Here is a 25,004-nt window from a genome sequence, read left to right as displayed (position 1 = left end):
CAATTATGACGCTCAAAAGCAACATTACAGTCAAAGACATGAGAGAGAGGAAGCGCTTTAATTGGAGAGAATCATTGCAAAGGAAACTGTAACTTCCACCATTTTTATTCCATTTTCTTTCTTATCCTCTCCTGCAGAGAAAAGTCCAGTTTTAATTTTCTCTCGATTCCAAAAGAGGTAGCAAAAGCCAGAGCAGTCCTCTCTCATTTTTTTTTGTTTGTTTGTTTTGTTAAAGAAACAGCCAAAATATTGAGGAGGCACTATTGTCTACACGTATCACCAATCCTATTTAGCAGTGGGGACACCGTTTTCCAAACATTGCCACCGTCAGCCCTCACTCCGCTGCAGCCTGCATTCGCCACCATCATCCATTTTTAAAAATCCATTTACGCTGAGCTTTGCGTCCAAACCCAGGCACCACCATATCCTCCCTGCAACAGTGATTTGAAACTGCCCGAAACCAAGCACCAGCTAGGTCCTGCGACCAGGAGACTGCAGACTGCGGTGCTGGGCAGGGCCACTCCTCCCGCCGCACTGTAAAGCTTTGCTCGTCTCCGGGGTGATTTACGGCGGTTCAGGACCCTGATAAGACCCCGCCCTTGACGCCAAGATCCTGGATCTGGAGGAGTGAGGCGGCCTCAGCCCAGCAGTGCCAAGCCTTTGGAAAACAGGCTCCTCTCCAGCTGCCAGGAGTGGCCCGGGCTGGGCGAGCGGCGCGTCTGAGCCAGGGCGCGCGGAGCCGCTCCCAGGTGGGTCTCCGCAGCCGGGGACCGCGGCTCCGGCTCCCAGGAGGGGGGGAGGAAGAGGGAGGAGGACGCAGGCCTGGAGCTCGCTCGTCACGACTCCACAAGGAGGGTGGGAAAGTGGGAGGGACTGGAGACGGAAAAAGGAGTGGAATCAAAGAGCTTCGGGAATAAAGAAGGCCAGGAAAAGGAGAGGGGAAACGGGGGGGAAGGTAATGGGAGTGAAGCATGGGGTGCCGGGGAGGGTAATGGGCCGCAGGCGGTGAAGGGGCTTGGGATGGAGCGAGGGAGGTGGAGGTAAAGAGGAAGGAGAAGGATTGGGTGGAGGGGAGGGACGGGGCGAAGAGGCGAGGGGTGGGATGAAGGGTTAGGAGCGAGGCGATGAGGGGAGGGGTGGGGGAAAGGGGAGGAATGCGGGAAGCCGAGAGGGGGGAAGAAGGGAAGCGGGCGCGGGCCGCAGGAGGCCGGGAGGGACTTCCCTCCGAGGAGGGCGGCGCCGGAATAACGGGACCCTCCCAGCCAGGAGCCCCGGGCCGGGTCGGGCGCGCGGCCAGCAGCGGCCGGGGGACTGCGGGCAGGTTCGGCGCCCGGCTTCTCCCAGGCAGCCGTAGCGGCCGCCAGCGCGGAGGACCCCGACTCCACTTACTCTCTCCGACCACGGCTTTGAGGCCAATGGGGGCCATCGCGCTGCGCGAATCTCCGGGCTCCGAGCCTCCTCCCTAGACGCCCGCGGACACCGCCGCCTCCCGGGATCGGCGCGCTCCGCTGGCTGCAGCCCGCCGCCCGGCAGCCGCGCTCGGGATCGACTGACGCGCGGACTCGGCGCGGAGGCGCGGCGCGAGCCAGAGCGAGGCTGACGACCCGCCGGCGCGCGCTCGGGGGCGGGTCCGGCCGGGGGCAGGTCTAGCTCCAGCCGTGAGCGTCACCCGCGCGCCTCGGCCAATCGCACCGCGGCCCGGGGGCTCGGCCCCGCCCTCTGAGATGCGGCTGGATGCGAGGCGGTCCCCGGGTGGCGAGAGAGCCGCGCCGTCCCCCTCGCCTCACGCGCCACGCGCGCCCTGGCCAACGCGCGCTCCCGGGGAGCTGGATCCTAAGGGTCCCTCCGCACCTGAAACCCTGGCCAAAGGTTTTTGACTCGTTCCATCCTGCCTTTCCTCTTTCTGAGAGCCTCCCATTTTCCCCCTGCCCACGAAAGGAACCCAGAGGCTAGATCTCTTATTAGCAGTACCCATCCCAGCCACAACATAACGTGAGGTTTATTGACCCCAGCTTTGCCTGAGTACCCATATCCATAAATCCACCATTTACTGAGCTCTTATGTTTCAAACTCTATACCTTACATGCATCATATTATTAAATCTTCACAATAATTGGACATTTAATCTTCATTTTCAGATTTAAAAAAATAGGCTCAGGAACACCAGACTTGCTCTCAGGTTGTATACCATTCATTAGCAAAGATTTATTGTTATCCCACTGCTATATGTTCTAGGCATTGGAGCCCTAGCCACGTAAAAGAGAGACATCCATCCTAGCCTTTGGGCAACCAAGGTCTAGAAATATCTAGATCCCAAATCTAGTAGGAATGTGCTGTGAGATGACTCTGCTCACTATCTCTTTCCTGGAATTCATCTTTACCAAAGCGGTCCCAGGTCAGTTTTTGCTGGATTTTTTTTTTTTTCGTCTTTTGTCTTTTTAGGGCCCCACCTGCGGCATATGGAGGTTCCCAGGCTAGGGTCTAATCAGAGCCGTGGCCACCAGCCTACACCACAGCCACAGCAATACGGGATCTGAGCCGCATTTGCGACCTACACCTACATTTGCAACGCCAGATCCTTAACCCACCGAGCGAGGCCAGGGATCGAACCTGAAACCTCATGGTTCCTAGTCGGATTCAATAACCACTGAGCCACGACGGGAACTCCTGCTGGATTTTATTGATGGAGGAGATCGTGGAAGATAAGTGTTTTGCTGGCGACAAAGGAAAGATCTAATTCTAGAATTTGAAAGATCCAATTCTAGTTATTTAATACTGAGCAACAACTAAAGAAGTTGAGGCCTAAAGGAGGATTTTCCCAAGGTCACATAGTGAACACTGGCCATACAGGGACAAGAGGCCACTTGTTCTAGTTCAGCCACCAGCCCCAGGACACAAAGATCTGGCCATCTTCTCACCCTCACCTCAGTCTATTTCAACAGAAACTTCCTGTCACTTCCTAGGGCAGAAAAATGTTCATCTGTCATCTCTTCATGTCTAGGCTGTTTTTTACCCAACGAAGGTCCTAATAGCCTTGGGTTGCATTTGGGAAAGGAGGAGATCATTTGTAAATGTGAGGGGACCTAAGATGCCCTTGTGATCCCACACGATCCCTCCTTGTGACCCACTGGCACATATCAACAGAGACTGCCCTCAAGAGCTGGTATTCTAGGAGTTCCTTTCGTGGCACAGCGGAAAAGAATCTGACTGGGAACCATGAGGTTGCAGGTTCGATCCCTGGCCTCGCTCAGTGGGTTAAGATCCGGCATTGCCATGAGCTGTGGTGTAGGTCACAGACGCAGCTCAGATCTCATGTTGCTGTGGCTGTGTAGGCCGGCAGCTATAGCTCCGATTTGACCCCTAGCCTGGGAATCTCCATATGCCCTGGGTGCTGCCCTTAAAAAAAAAAAAAAAAAGAGAGCTGGTATTCTAGCCGAGGAGACAGACAGGAATCAAGGAGTCCCACACAGCACTGAGTTACTGTTCCACTAAGTGCTGAAGCAGAAAGACAGGGGGCTGTAAGAGCCAATGACAGATCAGGCAGGGTGCAGTCAGGGCAGGCTTCCTGAGATGAGTGAAAGGTAGCAACAGGGGTCTGGTAGAGTGTCCTAGGTAGATATACAGAAAGTGCAGAGACCAAGTGCTAAGAAAGAAGTTTGACTTTTCCGTGAACAGAGAGGGGCTGGTGTGACCAGAGGGGAGAGTCTGAGGGCCAGGGTGGGGAGGAAAACTCCTGGGATAGATCTCATTGCAGACCTCCAGGACTTTGGACTGACCTGGAATCTGCCTGGAGACCTCCTCAAAGGCCACAGAAAATAAAACAGCCGTTTCTTATTTTCTGCAGAAGGAAGCACAAAAAAAGAAATTCTTCCCTGCAGATGTGTACCTGAGATGTTTACAAGAGATGGCAAAAATCAGAACAGATGTTATTTTAAATAGAATGGTTGAAAAGGGGAGTAGGGTGACAGACTGTGAACTCAACTCGGGAACCCCAGACTGGAGTGTCAGATTGGAATCTCTCTGAATGTGGGGTGTAAGACCTGTTTTAAGACCTCTTGACATCTCTGAGCCTTGATTTCTCCATCTGAGTGATAGGGACAATAAAGCTTCCCGGCTTCTCTCAAAGGTGGCTCTGAGGAGCTAGAGAGATGACCTACACGATAGGATAAAATCCTTCCTCAGTCAGCCCACAGTACTATTCTTTGCTCTGTATTTTTTATTTGCACATACGTTTGATACACGTCAGGCACCACGCAAAGGGCTCTCATGAATTTTCATCGAATTCTCACTACAGCCCCACGAGGTCAGTGCTATTATTACTCCATTTTCCTGGGGCGCAGGGAGGTTAAGTCACTTGTCCAAGGTTACCCGCCTCTAAGGGCAGACCCAGGACTTGCGGTCCTACTTCCTGATGCCCAGGGGGGCAACATCCAGCGCCCGGAGGGCAGCGCCAATGCCCTGCCTTAAGGACAGGTTCGGCCAGGAGGACCGCTTGCTGGGAGCACATCCACAACCGGAACTCCAAATTCCTGTTTGTTGGGACCCAGGCGGGTCCTCCTCCCTGCGCCCCTGCCCAGCCTGAGGGAGGGGCGAAGGTCCAGGGGCTGGATGCTCTGTGTTGGTCCGCGGCCCCGCCCTCCCGGCGGGCAGGTGCGCCTGCAGCTGCGCATGCGCGGCCTGCAGCCTCTGCAGAGCCCCAGTGCGGGTCAGCAGCTGGGAGTGGGAACAGTCCTGTGATTTACGCTCTGGTCACGTGACGGTGGGGCGCCTGCTTGCGGCTTGGCGACTGCGCCAGGAGCCAGGGAGGTGGGGAGAAGGATGCAGAGCGGAGGAGGCAGAAGTTAGCGAGGGACTCGGGGAATAGGGACAGGGAGCGGCGTAGAGGGACGTAGAACCGAGGGAGAGGCGGTTCGACCATCCACAACAGGCGATGGGGCGGACCAGGGAGAGACCGACACAGCCGCGCAGCTGGCTTTTTCAGACCTGCTGATACCGCGGACCCACCGGCCTGCTTCCCCCCACCCACCCGGGGTCCTGGGTCCAGAGTCTGGGGCTTCTCCAACAGTCTCCGGCTTGCACCTACCTCCCTTCCGCTTTTAAGCTGCATCATCAGCTGCATTTTTCCGGGTTCACCCCCCCCAACCCCCTCCTGATCTCTAGGATTTTAGATTCTACCGCATTCTTTTAGAAGCGATTTCTAAGGAATTCAACAAGATAGTGATTTGAAGCTTCTTTACCTGATACTGGGAACCTGTTAAGGACCCAATAAATGTTAGCCATTAATATGGTTAAAAATGACATAACGCGAATCTGAGTAAATCAGTGCTGAATATACTTGTGGAGTGTTCAGTTGGTATCCTGCCTTTTTTGCTGCTGCGGTTCACTGGCGGAGAATGAAAACGGAATTTTCCCTAGCGCAGCACCCCCCACCCCCTTCCCCACACCCATAACGAACCACAGGGCCTGGAGTGCTTGAGTTTGGTACATCATTGCAGGGAAGAGTGAGTTAACAGTTTTTGTGTGTTTGAAGTTGGAATACAGTATCAAAAAGGCTTTGTTGGATTTCTCCTCGAGTCTCAACAGCTTAAGAACCCCACTAGTATCCAGTAGGATGAGTTGGATCCCTGGCCTCTCTCAGTGGGTTAAAGATCTGGAGTTGGAGGAGTTCCCATTGTGGCTCAGTGGTTAACAAATCCGACTGGGAACCATGAGGTTGCAGGTTCGATCCCTGGCCTCGTTCAGTGGGTTAAGGATCCGGTGTTGCAGTAAGCTGTGGTGTAGGTTGCAGATGAGGCGGGGATTCCACATTGCTGTGGCTCTGGTGTACAGCTCCGATTCGACCCCTAGCCTGGGAACCTCCATATGCCGCAGGAGCGGCCCTAGGAAAGGCAAAAAGACAAAGAAAAAAAAAAAAAGGCTGTGAGTTGTGGTGTAGGTCGCAGACGCGGCTCAGATCTGATGTTGCTGGGCTGTGGCATGGCCCAGTAGCTGCAGTTCCGATTGGACCCATAGCCTGGGAACTTCCACATGCTGCAGTTGCAGCCCTAAAAAGAGAAAACAAACAAATGAAAAAGGCTTTGGAGTTCCTGCTGTGGTGCAACAGGATTGGTGGCATCTTTGGAGCCCTGGGACACAGGTTCAATCCCTAGCCCAGCACAATGGGCTAAGGATCTGGCCGGCCTTGCCACAGCTGTGACTTAGGTGACAACTATGGCTTGGATCTGATCCCTGGCCCTAGAACTCCACATGCTGCGGGGAGAACCCCCCCCCAAAAAAAGGCTAAATTTTTCAGAAGCCTAAGCCATGATCTCAAACTCAAAGGACTGTAGGCGTCAGGCAGACATGTGTAAAACCACAAATGTGACCAGTGGCAAAGCATGTGCCTTGTGCAGGGGTCAGTCTTACTCAGCTCCAATTACTGGTTTCCATGCAGCCATCAAGAAACCAAGATGTTGGAGAACCGTCAACATCTCCCAATAAGTTTAAATGTTGCAATAGATTTAAAAAACAAAAACTAGTAACACTACACTGGCTAAACGAAACACATCTGTGGGTGACATCCAGCCTCCAGGCTTCCTGCATGCAAACTCTGGGGGACAAATACCTCTTCCCAAAGCGAGAGGTTGGATTCCCTCCAACAGTAGGTTCTGAGGGGGCACCAACTTCTCCCCCAGGCACAGAGTCCCCTAGTGGTCGGGGCTTTGGACAGGGGTGGTGGTGGTGTGAGTGCCTGGCACCAAGCACCAGGACGTCCCCTGGGAGCCTTGAGAGCCAGGAGTGAGTCCCTCTGCTCAGGCTGGCTCTGGGGCTGCAGACTCGGGCCAACCACTTTTTTTTTTTCTTTTCCTTTTTTTGCCCCCGCCCCCAGCATGTGGAGTTCCCCAGCATTGATCGGTTCCCAGCCATAGTCTCCACCTACGCTGAAGCTGCAGCAACCCCAGATCCTTAACCCACCTGTGCCAGGCCAGGGGTCGAACCTACGTCCCAGCGTTCCCAAAATGCCACTGATCCTGTTGTACCACAGAGGGAACTCCAGGGCCAACCACTTTTTTTTTTTTTTTTTTTTTTTTTTTTTGCTTTTTAGAACCGAACCCATGGCATATGGAAGTTAGGGGTTGAATCAGAGCTGTAGCTGCCAGCCTACACCACAGCCACAACAATGCTGGATCTGAGCTGCCTCTGTGTCCTACACCACAGCTTATGACAACTCTGGATCCTTAACCCACTCAGTGAGGCCAGGGATCAAACCCACATCCTCATGGATACTAGTCGGGTTCGTTTCTGCTGAGCCACAACAGCAACTCCCTAGGGCCAAACATGTTTGATGGGACTGGTGAGCACTGTGGTGGCAGCCTGTGAGGACAGCTGGTGTGGACAGCTCATTTTTGCCTGGACGGTGGAAATCCTGCAGTCCTGGTCCAGCCCAGAAACACAGAGAGAACCGCATAAAAATGCCACTCGGGGAGTTCCTGTCTTGGCTCAGTGGGTTAAGAACTGGACTAGTATCCATGAGGATGTGGGTTTGATCCCTGGCCCCGCTCAGTGGGTTAAGGATCCAGCATTGCCATGAGCTGTGGTGTAGGTTTCCGTGGCAGCTTGGATCTGGCATTGCCATGGCTATGGTGTAGGGTGGCAGCTGCAGCTCCAACTTGACCTCTAGTCTGGGAACTTCCATATGCCATGGGTGTGGCCATAAAAAGACCAAAAAAAAAAAAAAAAAAAAAAAAGAAGGGTTAAAAAACCCCACAGGGTTCCTGTCATGGCTCAGCAATTATTGAACCCGGCCAGCATCCATGAGGACGCGGGTTCCATACCTGGCCTCTATCAGTGGGTTAATGATCTGGCATTCCTGTGAGCTATGGTGTAGGTTGAAGATGCAGCTTGGATCCTGTGTTGCTATGGCTCTGGTGTAGGCCTGCAGCTGCAGCTCCGATTCAACCCCTAGCTTCAGAACTTCCGTATGCCACAGGTGTGGCCCTAAAACAGATACAAAGACCAGAAAAAAATATGCCACTCAGGAGTTCCCTGGTGGCTCAGCAGCTTAAGGATCTGGTATGGTCACTGGTATGGCCTGGGTTGCTGCTGTGGTGCAGGTTTGATCCCTACACCCCCCCAAATGCCACTCAAATGAAACCTCAGCAACCTCAGACAGTGGGGACTTCAAAAGAGTTGTGATCAATTTAGAGAAATAAAGAAATAGGGCATTTTTTACCCTTTGGGTACCAGAAAATAATTTATACACATTGAATTGTCATGGGATCCCAGAGGAAGAAGTTTTTATTCCAAGTGGAGAAATCACTTGGTTTAGATGTGGTTTGTTCTTGGCCAGTGGGGTCAGAAAGCTTCATGGAAGAGGTGGCACTTGAGCTGAGCCTAGAGGCTGAGAAGAGAGAGAAGATCAAATCCAAAGAAAAGTGCCTAGGCCTACCATTGCCAAACTGTGTGCAAGGCACCCTGGGGTGCCACAGCCAAGAGGAGCACAGTGGACTCTTAAAAACTTTGGAAAGAAACAGTGATACGGAGTCCCCATCGTGGTGCAACAGAAACGAATCCGACTAGGAACCATGAGGTTGCAGGTTCCATCCTTGGCTTTACTCAGTGGGTTAAGGATCCAGCATTGCTGTGAGCTGTGGTGTAGGTTGCAGACGCGGCTCAGATCCCAAGTTGCTGTGGCTCTGGCATAGGCTGGCAGCTGCAGCTTCGATTCAACCCCTGGCCTAGGAACCTCCATATGCCGCAGGTGCAGCCCTAAAAAACAAAAATTAGAAAAGAAATAGTGATTCTTGTCATCTGTTGGACACTATGGAAACTACAAGCCAGAAGGTGTTCACAGTTTCAACATTAGACTCTTCTTCATTTCTTTCTATGACAGTATATCTCTGCGAAGCTGTGTTTTCAGCAGTTGATGTGGTAAGAAGCAAATAGCTCATGAAAATCAGTGTCGGGTAGGAGATGAGGGTGTTTATGTCTGATGTGATTGATTCCCAGATCTGAAAAGGTGCCCATTATTAGTGAGGAATGGTGGTTATTTAAGAATTATAGTAGGTGTCCCTGTCGTGGCGCAGTGGTTAACGAATCCGACTAGGAACCATGAGAATGAGGTTTGATCCCCATGGCTTCGCTCAGTGGGTTAAGGATCCAGTGTTGCCTTGAGCTGTGGTGTAGGTCGCAGATGCGGCTCAGATCTGGCGTTGCTGTGGCTGTAGTGTAGGCTGGCAGCTGCAGCTCTGATTTGATCCCTAGCCTGGGAACTTCCACATGCCAAGGGTGTAGCCCTAAAAAGACCAAAAAAAAAAAAATATATATATATATATACTAAATTATTTTCTTTCAATTTATAAGTACTGTTTTTTCAAATGATGCTAAGTTGTTAGGATATAACAGAAGTTTTTTGGTCCTGACTGCTTCGGAAGCAGAGCTATTAGGTTTTTCTTTTGGTCTGGGATGCTATGATAAAATGATGGAGAGTTCCTGCTGTGGCACAGTGGGTTAAAGATCTGACTTGTGTTTGTGGCGGCGCTAGTTCAGTTCCTGGTCTGGCACAGTGGGTTAAGGATCCCGAGTTGCTGCAGCTCAGGTTTGATCTGCAGCTCAGATTTTGACACCCAGGAACTTTCATGTATCACGGGTGCAGCCAAAAAAGGAAAACAAAAGCAGAAGCAAAGACTGAGACACAAAGGCTGCCACTCTGGCATAGGCAAAGTGTGGTGGCATTCATTAATTCAGCAAAATTAATTATTGAGCCTCTACTGTGTACCAGGCGCTATCCTAGGCATCGCAGACAAAACAATGAATGAAAGAGAAGTTTACCCGTGGATGTGAAGCTGACATTCTAGAGGGGGAAACACAGTAAATACGTAAACAATAAACTGTATAGTGTGTTCAAAGGTGATGAATGCTGTGATAAAAATAGAGTAGGGTAATCAGCATTAGGCTGGGGGGCTGCATTTTATTTTATTTTATTTTATTTATTTATTTATTTTTTTTGTCTTTTTAGGGCCGTGCCCACGGCATATGGAAGTTTCCAGGCTGGGGGTCGAATCAGAGCTGCAGCTGCCACAGCTGCGCCACAGCCACAGCAATGCTGGATCCAAGCTGCATCTGCGACCTACACCACAGCTTGTGGCAATGCTGGATCCTTAACCCACCGAGTGAGGCCAGGGATTGACTGACATCCTCATGGACACTGTGTCAGGTTCTTAACCCTCTGAGCCACCACGGAAACTCCGGGGTCGAATTGTAAGGGAGATTGGTGGGCTAGACTTCATTGAGAAAGTTGAATATGGGTTCAAAGTCAGGAGTCAGATCTGGGCATCCTCGTCAGGCCATATGAAGTGGATGATGCCAGGAAGAGTGACATAGATGACACAAGGGGTCAGGGACTGGGCATGTGAAGGACACTGGGAAACACTCCAGGTTAAGGCAGAGCAAAGGGAGCAGAGACCAGAAGGAGGCAGAAGGGAAATGGTCGGAGAGGCACAGGGTGAGCCAGGCTGCAGAAAGATGGAGTAACTAACAGTACCTCATGTCCCAAGGCTTTGATTAAAATTTTATTTTATTTTTTTATTTTTTTGTCTTTTTGCCTTTTTCTAGGGCCGTTCCCGCGGCATGTGGAGATTCCCAGGCGAGGGGTCGAATCGGAGCTGTGGCCTCTGGCCTGCACCAGAGTCACAGCAACGCAGGATCTGAGCTGCATCTGCGACCTACACCACAGCTCATGGCAACGCCAGATCCTTAACCCACTGAGCGAGGACAGGGATGGAACCCGCAACCTCATGGTTCCTAGTTGGATTCGTTAACCACTGTGCCACAACGGGAACTCCTGATTAAAATTTTAAAACATCAGTGGTTGAGAAGTCATTGGTGACCTGGGCAAAAGTCAGAATGCAGACAGGTGAGGATTGCCTGAGAGGTGAGGGGAACTGTTGTCCACACTTCTCCAAAAAGTACGGACGTATCTTTCTGCAAGAATGACAACGAATAGGAAAAGAACTTCTGGAGGAGTCGCAAGGGATCACAGAAAAGCGATAAGCAAATCCCTGTGCGGTCCTTCCAAAGAACAAACGACAGTTCATGTTTTGCTTCAGAATTTTATTTTGTCTTTTTTTTGGGGTGGGGTGGTCTTTTAGAGCTACACCCGCGGCATATGGAGGTTCCCAGCATATGGGGTTGAACCGGAGCAGTCGTTGCAATGCCAAATCTGAGCCACGTCTGCAACCTACACCACAGCTCACGGAGCCTTAACCTACTGAGCGAGGCCAGGGATAGAACCCACAGCCTTATGGATGGATACTAGTTGGGTTCATTACCATTGAGCCATGATGGGAACTCCTTTAACTCTTAACTTTATTTCAGAATCTTTTTTTTTTTTTTTTGGCTGTGCCCACAGCGCACAAAAGTTCTAGGACCAGGGATAGAACGGTCATCACAGCATTGGCCCGAGTGACACTGCCAGATCCTTAACCTGCTGAGCCAGGAGGGAACTCCTCGGAACCTTTTTGAGCCAGATAGGAAAGTACACACTATGAGTCCATGCAAATGAAGTTTTAGGAACCTTCGAATCTTAGACACTAGAAAGTAGGATAACTCTCTCTTGGGGGCGGAGAGTAAGGAGCATTGACTGGGGAGAAGGCGTGGGAGCCCCAGGGGCTCTGAAATTGTTCTGTATCTTGATCTGGGTGGTGGCAGCACGAGTGCATAGTTATGTAAAAATTCACCGGTCTTCTCACTTATGTACTTTATTGGATGTATGTTACACATAATTTTTTTTTAAAGGGCTTCCTGGGAGTTCCCACCTTAGTGCAGTGAATTAAGAATCCAACTATAGTGGCTCTGATCCTTTGGAGGCTTAGGTTTGATCTCTGGCCTGGCACAGTGGGTTAAAAGGATCTGATATTGCTGCTGCAGTGTAGGTCACAGTTGTAGGGGTCAAATCAGAGCTGTAGCCGATGGCCTACACCACAGCCACAGGCATGCAGGATCCAGAGCCACATCTGCAGCCTACACCACAGCTCACGGCAACGCTGGATCCTTAACCCACTGATCGAGGCCAGGGATTGAACCTGTGTGCTCTTGGATGCTAGTCATGAGCCACGATGGGAACTCCCATATTTTATTTAATTCCTGCAGTGGTCCTGAGGAGGTTTAATATCCTGCCCATTTTGCAGATGAGGAAACTGAGGTTCCGAGAATGCAGTGATCTGCCTGGGTCACACAGGAAGTGGCTTAGCCAGCTCAGAGTGGTCTTGTTGATGAAAATTCAACTAACAATCGAGAAGGAAAAGAGAATTTTATCTGAGCCAAACTGAGGGTGGTAACACAGAGAGGCAGACTGTTCTGAGCTGTTTGGAGCTGTTCTGCAGGTTAGAAGTTGAAGGCACAGTCACATACATTTTTAAGACAAAGGGTCGCACATCAAAACGACATCCTGACATTTTATGTAAAGTTTACCAAAGACACGTAGTCCAGGTAAAAACACACAAAGCGAGCAGGAAGTCACTGTAACCCCTTACAGAGTTGGGAGAGGGCAGGGGTGAGACCTGCGCCCTGAGGGCAGGGTCAAGCACAGCAGCCCCGCAGGTGGCCGGCAGCCCCCAGGGTTCTGATTTTCCATCGGAAACTTTCTTGACCAGCTTTTCCTGGCGATTCGGACCATGCAGAGCTTTGGGCCCCCTGGGCAGGGGAGAGGGGCTAAGGTGGAACCTTGTGTCACCTCCTCAACAGCGCAGCCCTCCTGGGGCAGTGATTCCTGCTGTAGTTGCCACTTCCTTATGGGGACCAATTCTTTTGCCTGTACTGGCCCTTGTGCGCTCAGGCTCCACTTGCTTTGTTTGGTGCTTAAATGTTTCTTAACCACAGAAAATAAAACTGAGCTTCGATGATCAAAACAAAACAAAACAAAAAAACCCAAAAACACAACAACAGCAAAAAGAAAAAAAGGAGCAGTTAGGTCACCAAGACTCCTTACCGAGTTGGAAAGAATGCTAATCTAAGAAGTTACATTGCTGGCCTCAGAAGAAAAGAAAAAAAAAAAAAAAAAAGAATGAGGAGTTCTCGTCATGGCACAGTGGTTAACGAATCCGACTAGGAACCATGAGGTTTCGGGTTCAATCCCTGGCCTTGCTCAGTGGGTTAAGGATCTGGCGTTGCTGTGAGTTGTGGTGTAGGTCCCAGATGCAGCTCGGATCCTGTGTTGCTGTGGCTCTGACGTAGGCCATCGGCTACAGCTCTGATTAGACCCCTAGCCTGGAAACCTCTATATGCCATGGGATCGGTCCTAGAAAAGAAAAAAAAGGAAAGGAAAGATATTTATGGTTGGGTAGGCACTCCCATCTTTGAGGAGGTCTGGTTAGTGTATAAGGCTGATGCACACTGCACACTAAAGGGGAGGCGGGGTGCAAACAGAGCGAGATGGAACTTCATGTTTAAATTTTCTTGTCCTGTCTTAAAATAGACATTTTATTTCATCCGTCTGACCCCCAAGTCCATGCTCTTGGCACCACCTGCTCTCACCTCCTTGGCCCCACAGAGGTGGTGAGACCTGGGTCACAGAGGACACGGGAGGAGACCCCAGCGATGGCTCTGAGCAGAGGAGAAGGTGCATGGTCCCTTCCAAGGCTCTGTCACTAATTTGGTTTTATTTTTCTTTTTGGCTGCACCAGTGGCATGCCAAGTTCTAGGGCCAGGGATTGAACTCAAACCATAGCAGGGAGCAGAGCCACAGCAGTGATGCCAGGTCCTTAACCTACTGAGCCACCAGGGAATTCCATTGTTTTTTGTTGGGGTTTTTTTTTTTTAGAGCCATACCTGCAGCATATGGAAGTTCCCAGGTGAGGGGTTGAATCAGAGCTGCAGCTGCCAGCCTATGCCACCAGCCATAGCAATGCCAGATCTGAGCCAAGTCTGAGACCTGGATTCTTAACCACTGAGAGAGGCCAGGGACTGAACCCGCATCTTCATGGATCCTAGTTGGGTTCATTAATACTGAGCCACAAGAGGAACTCCTGTTATTCTTAAAGAAAGCACCCCCTCCCCGTTGTCCCCACTAAGGCGCTGGCTCAGCATGTTTGGGAGGGTGGTTGCCCCATCATTAGGCTGCAGCAATAACTTAACCCCCTCCTGGCTCATGACGAGGTGCCCTAAGGCTCTCAGCAGACCACTCCTCCAGCACCCCTGTCTTATAAAGCAGACCCTGGAGTTCCCGTCGTAGCTCAGCAGTTAACAAAATCCGACCAGCATCCATGAGGTTGTGGCTTCGATCCTTGGCCTTCCTTGCTCAGTGGACTGTGGGATAGGCTGCAGACGTGGCTCGGATCCTGCGTGGCTGTGACTGTGGTGTAGGCCAGCAGCTGTAGCTCCGATTGGACCCCTAGCCTGGGAACCTCCATGTGCTGCAGATGCGGCCCTAAAAAGCAAAATCAATCAATCAATCGAAATATGAATAAGAAATTAAAATGAAAAATCGTTGCAATTCGCACTTAAAAGTTCAAAAAAGAAAAAAGAAAAAAAAAAGCAGACTCTGAACAGCTCTCAGTAGCCTAGGAAGAGCAGGGGTGCCTGCTCCTCCCAATTCAAATTAAACACAGGCTGTCTTTCTGGCCCCTCCAGCTTCCCTCCTCCTCCTCACACCCCTCCTCCCTCCCTCCCCTCCCTCCTTCTCCTTTTGTCTACTCTCCTCCCACCTCGCTTTTCACCACTCACCCCTCTCCCTGACAGCAGCCGCCTCCCCACCTTATCACACGGAGAGTCAGGGCCAAGAGCCTTCTCCACGCTGGTGGAGACGCGGCAGGACTCTTCGGCCGGGGGAGCCAGGTGTCCAGCCCTCGGGGTCCTGCCTGTCACTTCTTCCCTCTGGACATCGGTCTCCCCATTTCCTATTTATGCATCACCTGGGCCCTGGGTTCCTTGTACTGAATCCCACCAGCTGTCTCTCCCTCTCTCTGAGTCATGTAGGCACAAGGGGTCCACCCTGGGGATCTGACTCCCTCTTCGCTGCCTGCCCACCCTTGGAGGTCTCTCAGGTGCCTCCACTGGGCCAGCAGGGGAGGCAAGCAGTTGTCCTGGGTCTGATTGTCCAGAGGCTCAGGGTTCGCTGCCCAGGCCTGCAGGGACCCCTGAATGAGATCCACTTAACCCCCAAATCTCTCCCTTCCACTCTTTCAACTGTGACCCTTCCACAGCTGTTGCTGAATGCATCACAGCCATGCCCTGTTGTGAACAGATGTTTAATATAGAAAATAAAAATAGCAGCTATTTTGTTGAATGGTTCCCCAACAATCTGAAGCCATCTGTTTGGGACACCCCACCCTGGAACCTAAAAATGCCTGCCGCCTTCCTTAGCAAAAGCGCTGCAGCCTCAGAGCAGTTGGAGCATATTTATAAGCAGTTCTCTGCCCTGTTTTGCTGAAAGGCTGCAAACACCCCCTACGCCCCCAATCCTCCTGCTGATGGGGCCTCAGGGAGGAAGAGAGGAGGCAGAACTTCACATTTTGCATCCTGGGTTACAGCTTGCTTTTTTTTTTTTTTTTTTTTTTTTTTCTTCCTCCTTGGCATTTTCTCTGAGGCTAAAAAAAGAAAAGAAAAGAAATTAAAAACCTCTTTTACTCTGAAGATGAAATCTCCTGCCAAGGGTATTCTTTCTCTGAGATGCCTTTCTTACCACCCCACCACCCCACCAACCCTATTGCTGACCCAACTTTTGAACCTCATCCTGCTGAAACAGTGCCCGTCTCCTTCCTTGAGAAGCAAGATCAAATCCTCTGCCATTGCTACGCCCATCGTCATTCCTAATTCCTGTGTGTTCCCTTCCCCTTCAGGGAAGTCCTAGAATGATGGGGGGGTTGGGCTTTATGTTTTTTGTTTTGCTTCTTAGGGACGCACGTGCAGCATATGGAAGTTCCCAGGCTAGGGGTCAAATCGGAGCTACAGCTGTCAGCCGACACCACAGCCACAGCCACAGCCACACAGGATCTGTAGCTGTGACCTATACCACAGCTCACGGCAACGCTGGATCCTTAACCCACTGAGCGAGGCCAGGGATCGAACCCACAACCTCGCGGATGCTAGTCAGATTTGTTAACTGCTGAGCTACGACGGGAATTCCCTGGACGTTACGTATTTTTTCCTTCACTTTTCAACACCCAAGTCATACAGTATATTTTTAATGTTAAAAAGCATCTCAAAAGGGAAGTGATACTAAAACTGCCTGGGACACAGCTAAAGTTGGGCTTGGATGAAAATTAATTAAGCATTAAAGCCTTAAGTGCTCTACTAGTAATAAAAAAAATAAGCAAATCAAATATTCAACCTAGGAAATTAGAAAAATAGCAATAAAATAAAAGAGAGAAGCGGGGAGAATGAGATGAAAGCTGACGGAGATTAAATAGAAAAAAATACTAAAAAGATAAACAGGAGTTCCCTAGTGGCCTAGTAGTTAAGAAACTAGCATTGTCACTGCTGTGGCTTAGAGTTAATCTCTGGGTGAGGAACTTCCGAATGCCGTGGGTACAGCCCCCCAAAAAAGTAATCATTTAAAATATTGTGGTAATAAATTGAAATAGCAAAGGGAAAGATGATTTTTTCAGCAAAATATAAACTATCAAAATTCACCTGAAAAGCAGAACGTTTTAACAGACTAAGAACCATGGAAGAGGGAGTTCCCACTGTGGCCTAGCAGTTAGGGATCAAGAGTTGCCTCTGCAGCTGTGTGGGTTGGATCCTGGGCCTGGCACAGTGAGTTAAGGATCCGGCGTTGCCAGAGCTGTGGCTTGAATTCGGCCCGTGGCCCCAGAACTTCCATATGCAGCAGGTGTGGCAAAAAAATTAAAAAAAACAAAAAACTGAGGGAGAGATTAGAAAGGTAATTAAGAGTGATTGCATTCTGAGGGAGACATTTTTCATGTACTGAGGTAAGGGGATGTCGTCATGGCTTATACATGGTTCACCCTGAATTTTGTGTGAACTAAGACAGCTTGATTCAGGCCTGTCAAACACACACAGAAAATCTACCTTTTTTTTTTTTTTTTTTTTTTTTTTTTGGCTTTTAGGGCTGAACTCGCAGCATTTGGAGGCTCCCAAGCTAGGGGTCGATTCGGAGCTGCAGCTGCCAGCCTGTGCCACAGCCACAGCCATGCCAGATCCCAGTTGAGTCTGCGATCTATACCGCAGCTCACGGCAACACCGGATCCTTAACCCAATGAGAGAGGCCAGGGATCGAACCTGCATCTTCGTGGATATGAGTCAGATTCGTGTTGGCTGAGCCACGACAGGAACTCCCTTTGACAGCACATCTGTTTTCATCATTAAGGTAAAGAATGTCCATTTCGAAGAATAAATAACTCCCTCCCTATGGCATTCATGGCAACACTCCCTGGAAGATAAGGTTGCCTTCCCAGAGTCCTGCTGTCTCACTGTGTACACAGTGAATCTATCTTTTGAGACCTTGAAGGCATGTAGTCCTGTCAACATGATGTATGTCCTTTGTTCTGCAGGGTGGGAAACTGTCCTAAAAACCTTTGTGGTTTTTTTGTTTTGTTTTGTTTTGTCTTTTTGCCTTTTCTAGGGCTGCTCCCTCAGCATATGGAGGTTCCTAAGCTAGGGGTCGAATCGGAGCTGTAGCCGCCAGCCTACACCACAGCCACAGCAACGCAGGATCTAAGCCGTATCTGCAACCTACACCACAGCTCACGGCAACACCGGATCCCTAACCCACTGAGCAAGGCCAGGGATGGAACCTGCAACCTCATGGTTCCTAGTCAGATTCGTTAACCACTGTGCCACAACGGGAACTCCTGAAAACCTTTTTTTAACAGGGCAGCCCTCAGAGGTTCCTTCTGGGCTCTTCATCCTTAGCGTGGCTCGAATCAAGCTCTTCTCTATTCTTTATTGTAGATTGATTATTGATTGACATTGTTTGGCAAAGGATATCAAAGAGACCCACCTGCAGTCACCTGGAGTCTCCTTTGGACCAGCGCTCGGTACCAAGCACGAGCCCCTTGAGCTCCAGGCTTCATGGCACCTTTCAGGTGCCTGGGTGAGTTCTTCCTGGTATCTGGACCTCATTCTGGATGGTCCTGAGGCTTTTTTTTTTAATTGAAATGTAATTGATTGACAATGTTGTGTTGGTTACAGGTATACAGCAAAGTGATTTGGCTATATATACATATATAGCTGTAGCCTTTTTTTTCCCCAATGCTTTTCCATTTTTCTAAGGCATTGAATATGGTTCCCTGTGCTATGCAGAAAATCCTCGTGGCTTATCTATCTTGTATATGGTGGTATGCACCTGTCAAGCCCATCAGGTAGTCTTGAGTTTTATCTGAGCTGTTACAATTTTAAGACTTGGAGTCTTGGAGTTCCCGCTGTGGCTCAGCAGGTTCAGAACAAGACTAGTATCCATGAGGATGTGGATACCACCCCTGGCCTCGCTCAGTGGGTTAAGGATCCAGTGTTACCGAGAGCTGTGGTGTAGGTTGCAGACACGACTCAGATCCTGCGTTGCTGCAGCTGTGGTGTAGGCCAGCAGCTGTAGCTCCGATTTAACCCCTAGCCTGGGAACCGCCATATGCCACAGGTGCGACCCTAAAAAGACCAAAAAAAAAAAAAAAAAAAAAAAGAAGAAGAAGATGGCTTGGAGTCTTAAGGGGATACTGGCACACTTCCTGGGTGAAAGGGACTCAGGGGGAATTTTCTAGGCAGGAATCTGGAGGGATATTCCTAGACCAGGAAAGCCTAGAAGGAGCTTTTGAGTGAACCGGGTTGGCTGGCCTTATTTAATTTGACTTAAATTGGAAAGATTATGTATACAGGGTCTGAGCGAGCTATTTAACAACTCAATGAGAGACAACCTATTCAGCTCTGAAGAAAAGGAGCCTTTGCTCCTCCTGTCCACAAGGGGTCTCCAGGCAACTGAGAACCTAGGAAAGATTAATCCTGGTGATGAATAGCGGTCCCCCAGGGCACATTATCGGAACACTTTAGGTTATTTACGGCTCGTCCAGGGACACATGTACAAACTGGTCCTTCGGTGCTCTGAGCCCCCTCTGTGAATTGAGACACTGGCCGGAGAAATTGAGACACAAAAAGAGGAGAACCAACTCGAAGGTAACACCTCCGGGAGCTAAGCTCACAAGATACACACCTCTGATCCACGACACTGTGCTTAGAAATTGTTCAGACCCGGATGTCCCTGGTGGCACAGCGGGTTAAGGATCTGGCATTGTCACTGCACCAGCTGGGGTCACTGCCGTGGCATGTGTTCAGTCCCTGGCTCAGGAACTTCCACATGGCACGGGTGCAGCCAAAAAAATACAGAGAAAGAAAGAAATTGTTCTGACCTTATAAAAAGACAAAAAGAAGATGGGAAACTGTGCTTCTAAGGCTGAGCAGCTCCTGGTGGGGCAGCCCAGATATGCAAGTACTTGTTAAGACGGGAAGGTCTAACGAAAGAAACTTAACTCCTTTTTTTTTTTTGGCTTTTTAGGTAGGGCTGCACCTGCGGTGTATGGAGGTTCCCAGGCTAGGGGTGGAATCAGATCTGTAGCCACCTACGCCACAGCCACAGCAATGTGGGATCTGAGCTGTGTGTTCAACCTACACCACAGCTCTCGGCAACGCTGGATCCTGAACCCACTGAGCGAGGCCAGGGATGGAACCCGTAACCTCATGGTTATGAGCTTCTGCTTCGCCACAATGGGAACTCCAGAACTTAACTCTTAAATTACGGGGACATTCAACTTGCCAAAATTCGTTTACTTGCATTCACAATGGAAAAGCTGGGGGGCGGGGGGTGGGGGAAGCCGGCTATAAAATCACAGAGACAGAATGGGAAGCATTTTCCAACTGGTACTTGGAAGCTTGGAAGCGTGAGGGTGATAGATACCATGGCACCTTTACAGGAAACTGAAAATTATTAGAAGCTGTTGCTAATTGGAGAAAAGCTCAAAAGCCTCCCTCTCCTCTGCTCCTCCTCCCTCCTCTCCTTCAGCCGCTGGTCTATCCTCTCCTTTCTGCACTTCCATGACCTGGCTTTACCTCCTCCTGTGCCTCTAACGGAGAAACGTACAGGAGGACGTGAGGCTGCGCTTATGTCTGCTTCCTGGACTGGAGCAGAACTTAAATTTTTTTTTTTTTTTTGGTCTTTTGTCTTTTGTTGTTGTTGTTGTTGCTATTTCTTGGGCCGCTCCCGCGGCATATGGAGGTTCCCAGGCTAGGGGTTGAATCGGAGCTGTAGCCACCAGCCTACGCCAGAGCCACAGCAATGCAGGATCCGAGCCGCATCTGCAACCTACACCACAGCTCACGGCAACACCGGATCCTTAACCCACTGAGCAAGGGCAGGGACCGAACCCGCAACCTCATGGTTCCTAGTCAGATTCGTTAACCACTGCGCCACGACGGGAACTCCAGAACTTAAATATTTAGCTAAGGATTGCCCAGACCCTTTCCAAGATCCTTTAGGGTCTGCTCGAGAATTTGATCCGTGAGGACCTTTGAGCCAGGATCTTCAGATTGCCATCAGCTTGTGTATTTGCTGGGATCAGAGAGGAAAGCCAAAAAAGGGCTCCGAGAGGCAGAAAGGAAGCACCTGTGGAAGGTTTTAACAAGCCTGAGCCTGCAGATCTTCTCAGGGGTACAGAACTTTCTCGAACTTTGTACGAAGCCATCCCCAAAATTTTCCCTAAGAAAATAGATTGGACATGACCCACCAATGCAGACAAAAGCCCAGAGGAACTATTTCAGCTCAGTTCGAGAGGTTTGAGGAAACCTTCAAACGGCCCTCTGGAATGGCTCCTGAGTGATGATTTTCAAAATCATCAAAATGATCCAATTCTGAATCCAACCTTCTTAAAAGGATTAGATGAAGAATTAGCAAAGCTAGTTAAAAGACACGAGTTGGGCTGGGCCGCACTGCGTGCTTATGTGCTTGTCACTATCGCAGACAAGCTCTCTGAAACCTTCCAGAAGAAAGAAAAAGGAAGACTACAACATTGTAAATCAACTACACTTGAGTAAAAAATAAATAAAAAAGAAATGAAGAGGAGTTCCCTTTGTGGCTCAGAAGTGCAACGAACCCAACTAGGATCCATGAGGATGCGGGTTGGATCCCTGGCCTCCCTCAGTGGGTTAAGGATCTGGTGTTGCCGTGAACTGTGGTGAAGGTCACAGACACAGCTCAGGACCCCTAACCTGGGAACTTCTATATGCCTCGAATGCAGCCTTAAAAAGCAACCAAAAAAAAAAAAAAAGAAAGAAAGAAAGAAAAGTGGCCCTCTGAAAATAACTTTTTCTAACTCTGGCCAAAAATGAAATGACCATATTTGTTTTTATTGCAAAAGACCTGGTCATCTCAAAAGAGATTGCTATAGGGAGTTCCCTTGTGGCACATCAGGCTGAGGATCTGGCATTGTCACTACAGCAGCTTGGGTCGCTCCTATGGCACGGGTTCAATCCCTAGCCTGGGAACTTCCACATGCCACGGTGTGGCCAAAAAATAAAATAAACTAAAAAGAGATTGCCGTAAATTTAAATGGGATCAGGAACATGGCAAAACTAAAAAGGAATAGGGGTGCTCTGAGGACCACGAGAGGGTATTTCCCCTCCTCATCAATAGAAGGGGTTGAAATAACAGAGGGGAAACCTCAAAAGCCCTCTTAGAGGCTGGGGCTAAGTGTGGGGACTTAATGTGGGAAGCTCATTTCGAAGGCCAGGGATTGAACCTGGACCATAGCTATGAACGTGCTGAATCCTAACTGCCAGACCACCACCGTACATCCTGCATTAATTCCTTTCTTCTTTTTTTAGGGCCACACCTGCTGCATATGGAAGCTCCCAGGCTAGGAGTCTAATCAGAGCTGCAGCTGCCGGCCTACACCACAGCCACAGCAGATCTGAGCCAAGTCTTTGACCTACACCATATTCACAGCAATGCTGAATCCTTTAACCCACTGAGCAGGCCAGGGCTCGAACCTGATCAAACCCACGTCCTCATGGATACGAGTTGGGTTCTTATTCTGAGCCACAACAGGAACTCCATGCATTAGCAGTGCTTAATCCTACCCTCATTCACTGCCCTCTCCCTCGCTGCCATAAACAATTCAAATGGTAGGCCTTTCTTTCTTTCTTTTTTGTCTTTTTGTCTTTTCCAGGGCTGCTCCCTCGGCATATGGAGGTTCCCAGGCTAGGGGTCCAATCAGAGCTGTAGCCGCCAGCCTATGCCAGAGCCACGGCAACTCGGGATCCGAGCCGTGTCTGCAACCTATACCACAGCTCACGGCAACACCGGATCCTTAACCCACTGAGCAAGGCCAGGGATCGAACCTGCAACCTCATGGTTCCTAGTCGGATTCGTTAACCACTGAGCTACAGTGGGAACTCCAGGAATTTCTTAAGAAGGGACTTTCATTCCTTGTACTAGTCCTGGTGACACACCTATCTTACCAGTGGGAGAGCCAAATGGGAAAGACTGGAGAATTATTCAAGATCTGAGAGCTATAAATATTGTGATTCTCTGACTTCCCATGGTCCTGAACACACAAACACTGCTGTCAGCCATTCCAGCTGATACTTGCTGCTTTTCAGTATTTAGGACTGATGCAGCGTCTTCTTTTGTACCCCTGTGGGAAAAGAGCATATCTTTTTGCCTTCATCTGGGAAGGTCATCGGTGCCCCGAGCAGTTTATGCCACAGGGCTGGCCTGAAAGTCCTGCTTACTTTTCTCCAATACTCAAGGCTGATTTAGCTCATGTAGATTTTCCTAGTGATTCTACCTGAATCCAGTATATCGATGATTGGCATTTAGGTTCCCAAACTAAATTTGATCCCCCCAAAGGATACCATCTCTTACAAAAACTCACATCTACAGGACAAAAGGTGTCCAAAGATACACTCCAGGTTTTTTTGTTAGTTTTCTGGCTGCACATACGGCATATGGAAGTTCCCGGGCTAGGGGTCGAGACAGAGCTGCAGCTGCCAGCCTACACCACAGCCACAGCAACACCAGATCCGAGCCGTGTCTGTGATCAGCAATGCAGCTTGTGGCAATGCTGGACCCTTAACCCACTGAGCGAGGCCAGGGATTGAACCTGCATCCTTGCGGACACTATGTAGTGTTCTTATCCCTCTCAGCCACTGTGGAAACTCCGATAAATCCCTATTGTTTACCTATTGTAAATGCTTACCTATTGTAAATGTCTCGGGCCACTTAATATTTAAGGATGGACTATTGACTGATTCTGAAAGAATGAAAGGAATTCTGGCTGCACTCCCCCAAACAAATAAACAAAGTCATTGAGAGGACTTCTGGAACTCACTAGAATTAGTTGCTACAGGAATTGGTTGCCTAACTTTTCACTTATTGCTCAACCTGTAGGTGCATTGCTAAGTCTGACCAGCCTAATCTGATTGAACGGACACCAAGAGGAAAAGCCGTCATAAGCACCTTGAAGCCCATCTTAACTCAAGCGCTGGCTCTGGCTTCCCCCGGTTATAACTAGACATTTTTTTTCTCTTTGTACTGAAGATAAAGGAAATGCTTAAGGGGTATGAACCCCAAAACGTGGTGATCAACATGGATTCATAGGATATTACTCTCAGCTGTTAGACTCAGTAGCCAAAGGACTTCTACCTTGAATAAGGGCTATTTCAGCAGCGGCTCTCTTCTGTAAGCTATTGAAGACATAGTCATGGGGGTTCCTTTAAGTGTTTCTATCCCACACTCAGTTGAGTTTCTTCTAAACTCTCACCACGCTCAGCACTATTCTGTAAGCTGAATGTTATGTACATATATTCTTAGGTGCTATTGTTACTTTCTCCCCTAATATTACCTTAGTTCAATGTAATAACCTTACCTCTGCAGCTTTGTTTCTGACACCACAGGAAGAAAATGACCACGACTGCATTTTACTAACATGCTCCCAAGAATGACTTACAAGAAACCATTATCAGGAGTTCCCGTCGTGGCGCAGTGGTTAACGAATCTGACTAGGAACCAAGAGGTGGCGGGTTCGATCCCTGGCCTCGCTCAGTGGGTTAAGGATCTGGCATTGCCATGAGCTGAGGTGTAGGTTGCAGATGTGGCTCAGATCCTGCGTTGCTGTGGCTGTGGTGTAGGCCAGTGGCTACAGCTCTGATTAGACCCCTAGCCTGGGAACCTCCATATGCTGAGGGAGCGGCCCTAGAAAAGGCAAAAAGACAAAAAAAAAAAAAAAGGAACTACTCTCAATCGTGCCAATTTAATTTGGTTCACAGATTGATGAAATATGATTCATATTTTAAGACAAGAAAAATATAAACATGCAGTTTTCTCTCTGCCCATTCGGGCCGCCTTCCTTCCCTTTAGAGTTCAATGTGCGTTATGCATTAACCAAACCTCCCCAGTGGCAGAAATACAGATTATATCAAAACATATATATTTATAAATATGTTATAAATATGTATAACTGATTTACTTTGCTGTCCGCCTGAAACTAACACAATTTCGTAAGTCAATTATACTCCAATGAAGTTCATTAAAAAAAATTTTTTTTTCTTCATCTTCTGACACCACCTATGTAACTCCTTAGAAGATAACAGTCCTTGCTCAATTCTGCAAGGAGTTGTGCTCAGCCTAGTACATCAGAATTGGACTATGTATCTTTGGTGAACTTTATGTAAAATGCCAGTATGTGATTTTGATGTATGATCCTCCATCTCAAAAACCATATATAATTTTTCTCTTGGCTTCTGGTGGGCAGGACACTTCTCAGAGCTCTTGGAGAGACTCTCCTGGGTTGAATCTTTAGGTTGGATTGAATAAAATTTTCTCTTTCTTTGATTGGCTATTGAGTGATTTTCTCATCAACATTTGCTTGGCATAGTTGGCAGGATATCAGAGATGCTTTCCAGAGGACACCTGGGGCCTACCCAGAACCCAGAACCAGTGCTTGGTACTGGCACAGATCCTTTGAGCCCCACGGGCTTCCTGGTTCTCCTCAGGTGCTCCACTGAGTTCTGATATCTAGATCTTT

The 25,004-nt window shown here is 49.2% G+C and overlaps 1 protein-coding gene and 1 long non-coding RNA gene across 3 annotated transcripts in view; one reads left to right on the top strand and one right to left on the bottom strand.

The window, feature by feature from the left end:
* Positions 1-1,620, bottom strand: part of STXBP1 (syntaxin binding protein 1) — an 89,682-nt gene extending 88,062 nt beyond the window's left edge. For both annotated transcript variants that reach the window (XM_005660443.3, XM_003122169.6), the window contains exon 1: positions 1,390-1,620. In XM_005660443.3, the coding sequence (XP_005660500.1) occupies positions 1,390-1,426 (37 nt within the window). In that variant the 5' untranslated portion in view covers positions 1,427-1,620. The remainder of the gene's footprint in view (positions 1-1,389) is intronic.
* LOC106509264 lies at positions 540-23,981 on the top strand. The gene is made up of 3 exons (XR_001306631.2): positions 540-749; positions 17,890-18,031; positions 23,369-23,981. It is a non-coding gene; the product is annotated as an uncharacterized LOC106509264 (long non-coding RNA).

This window comes from Sus scrofa, chromosome 1 (assembly GCF_000003025.6).
Source record: "Sus scrofa isolate TJ Tabasco breed Duroc chromosome 1, Sscrofa11.1, whole genome shotgun sequence".
Classification (NCBI taxonomy): Eukaryota; Metazoa; Chordata; class Mammalia; order Artiodactyla; family Suidae; genus Sus; species Sus scrofa.
This window is presented reverse-complemented; position numbering and strand designations above follow the sequence as displayed.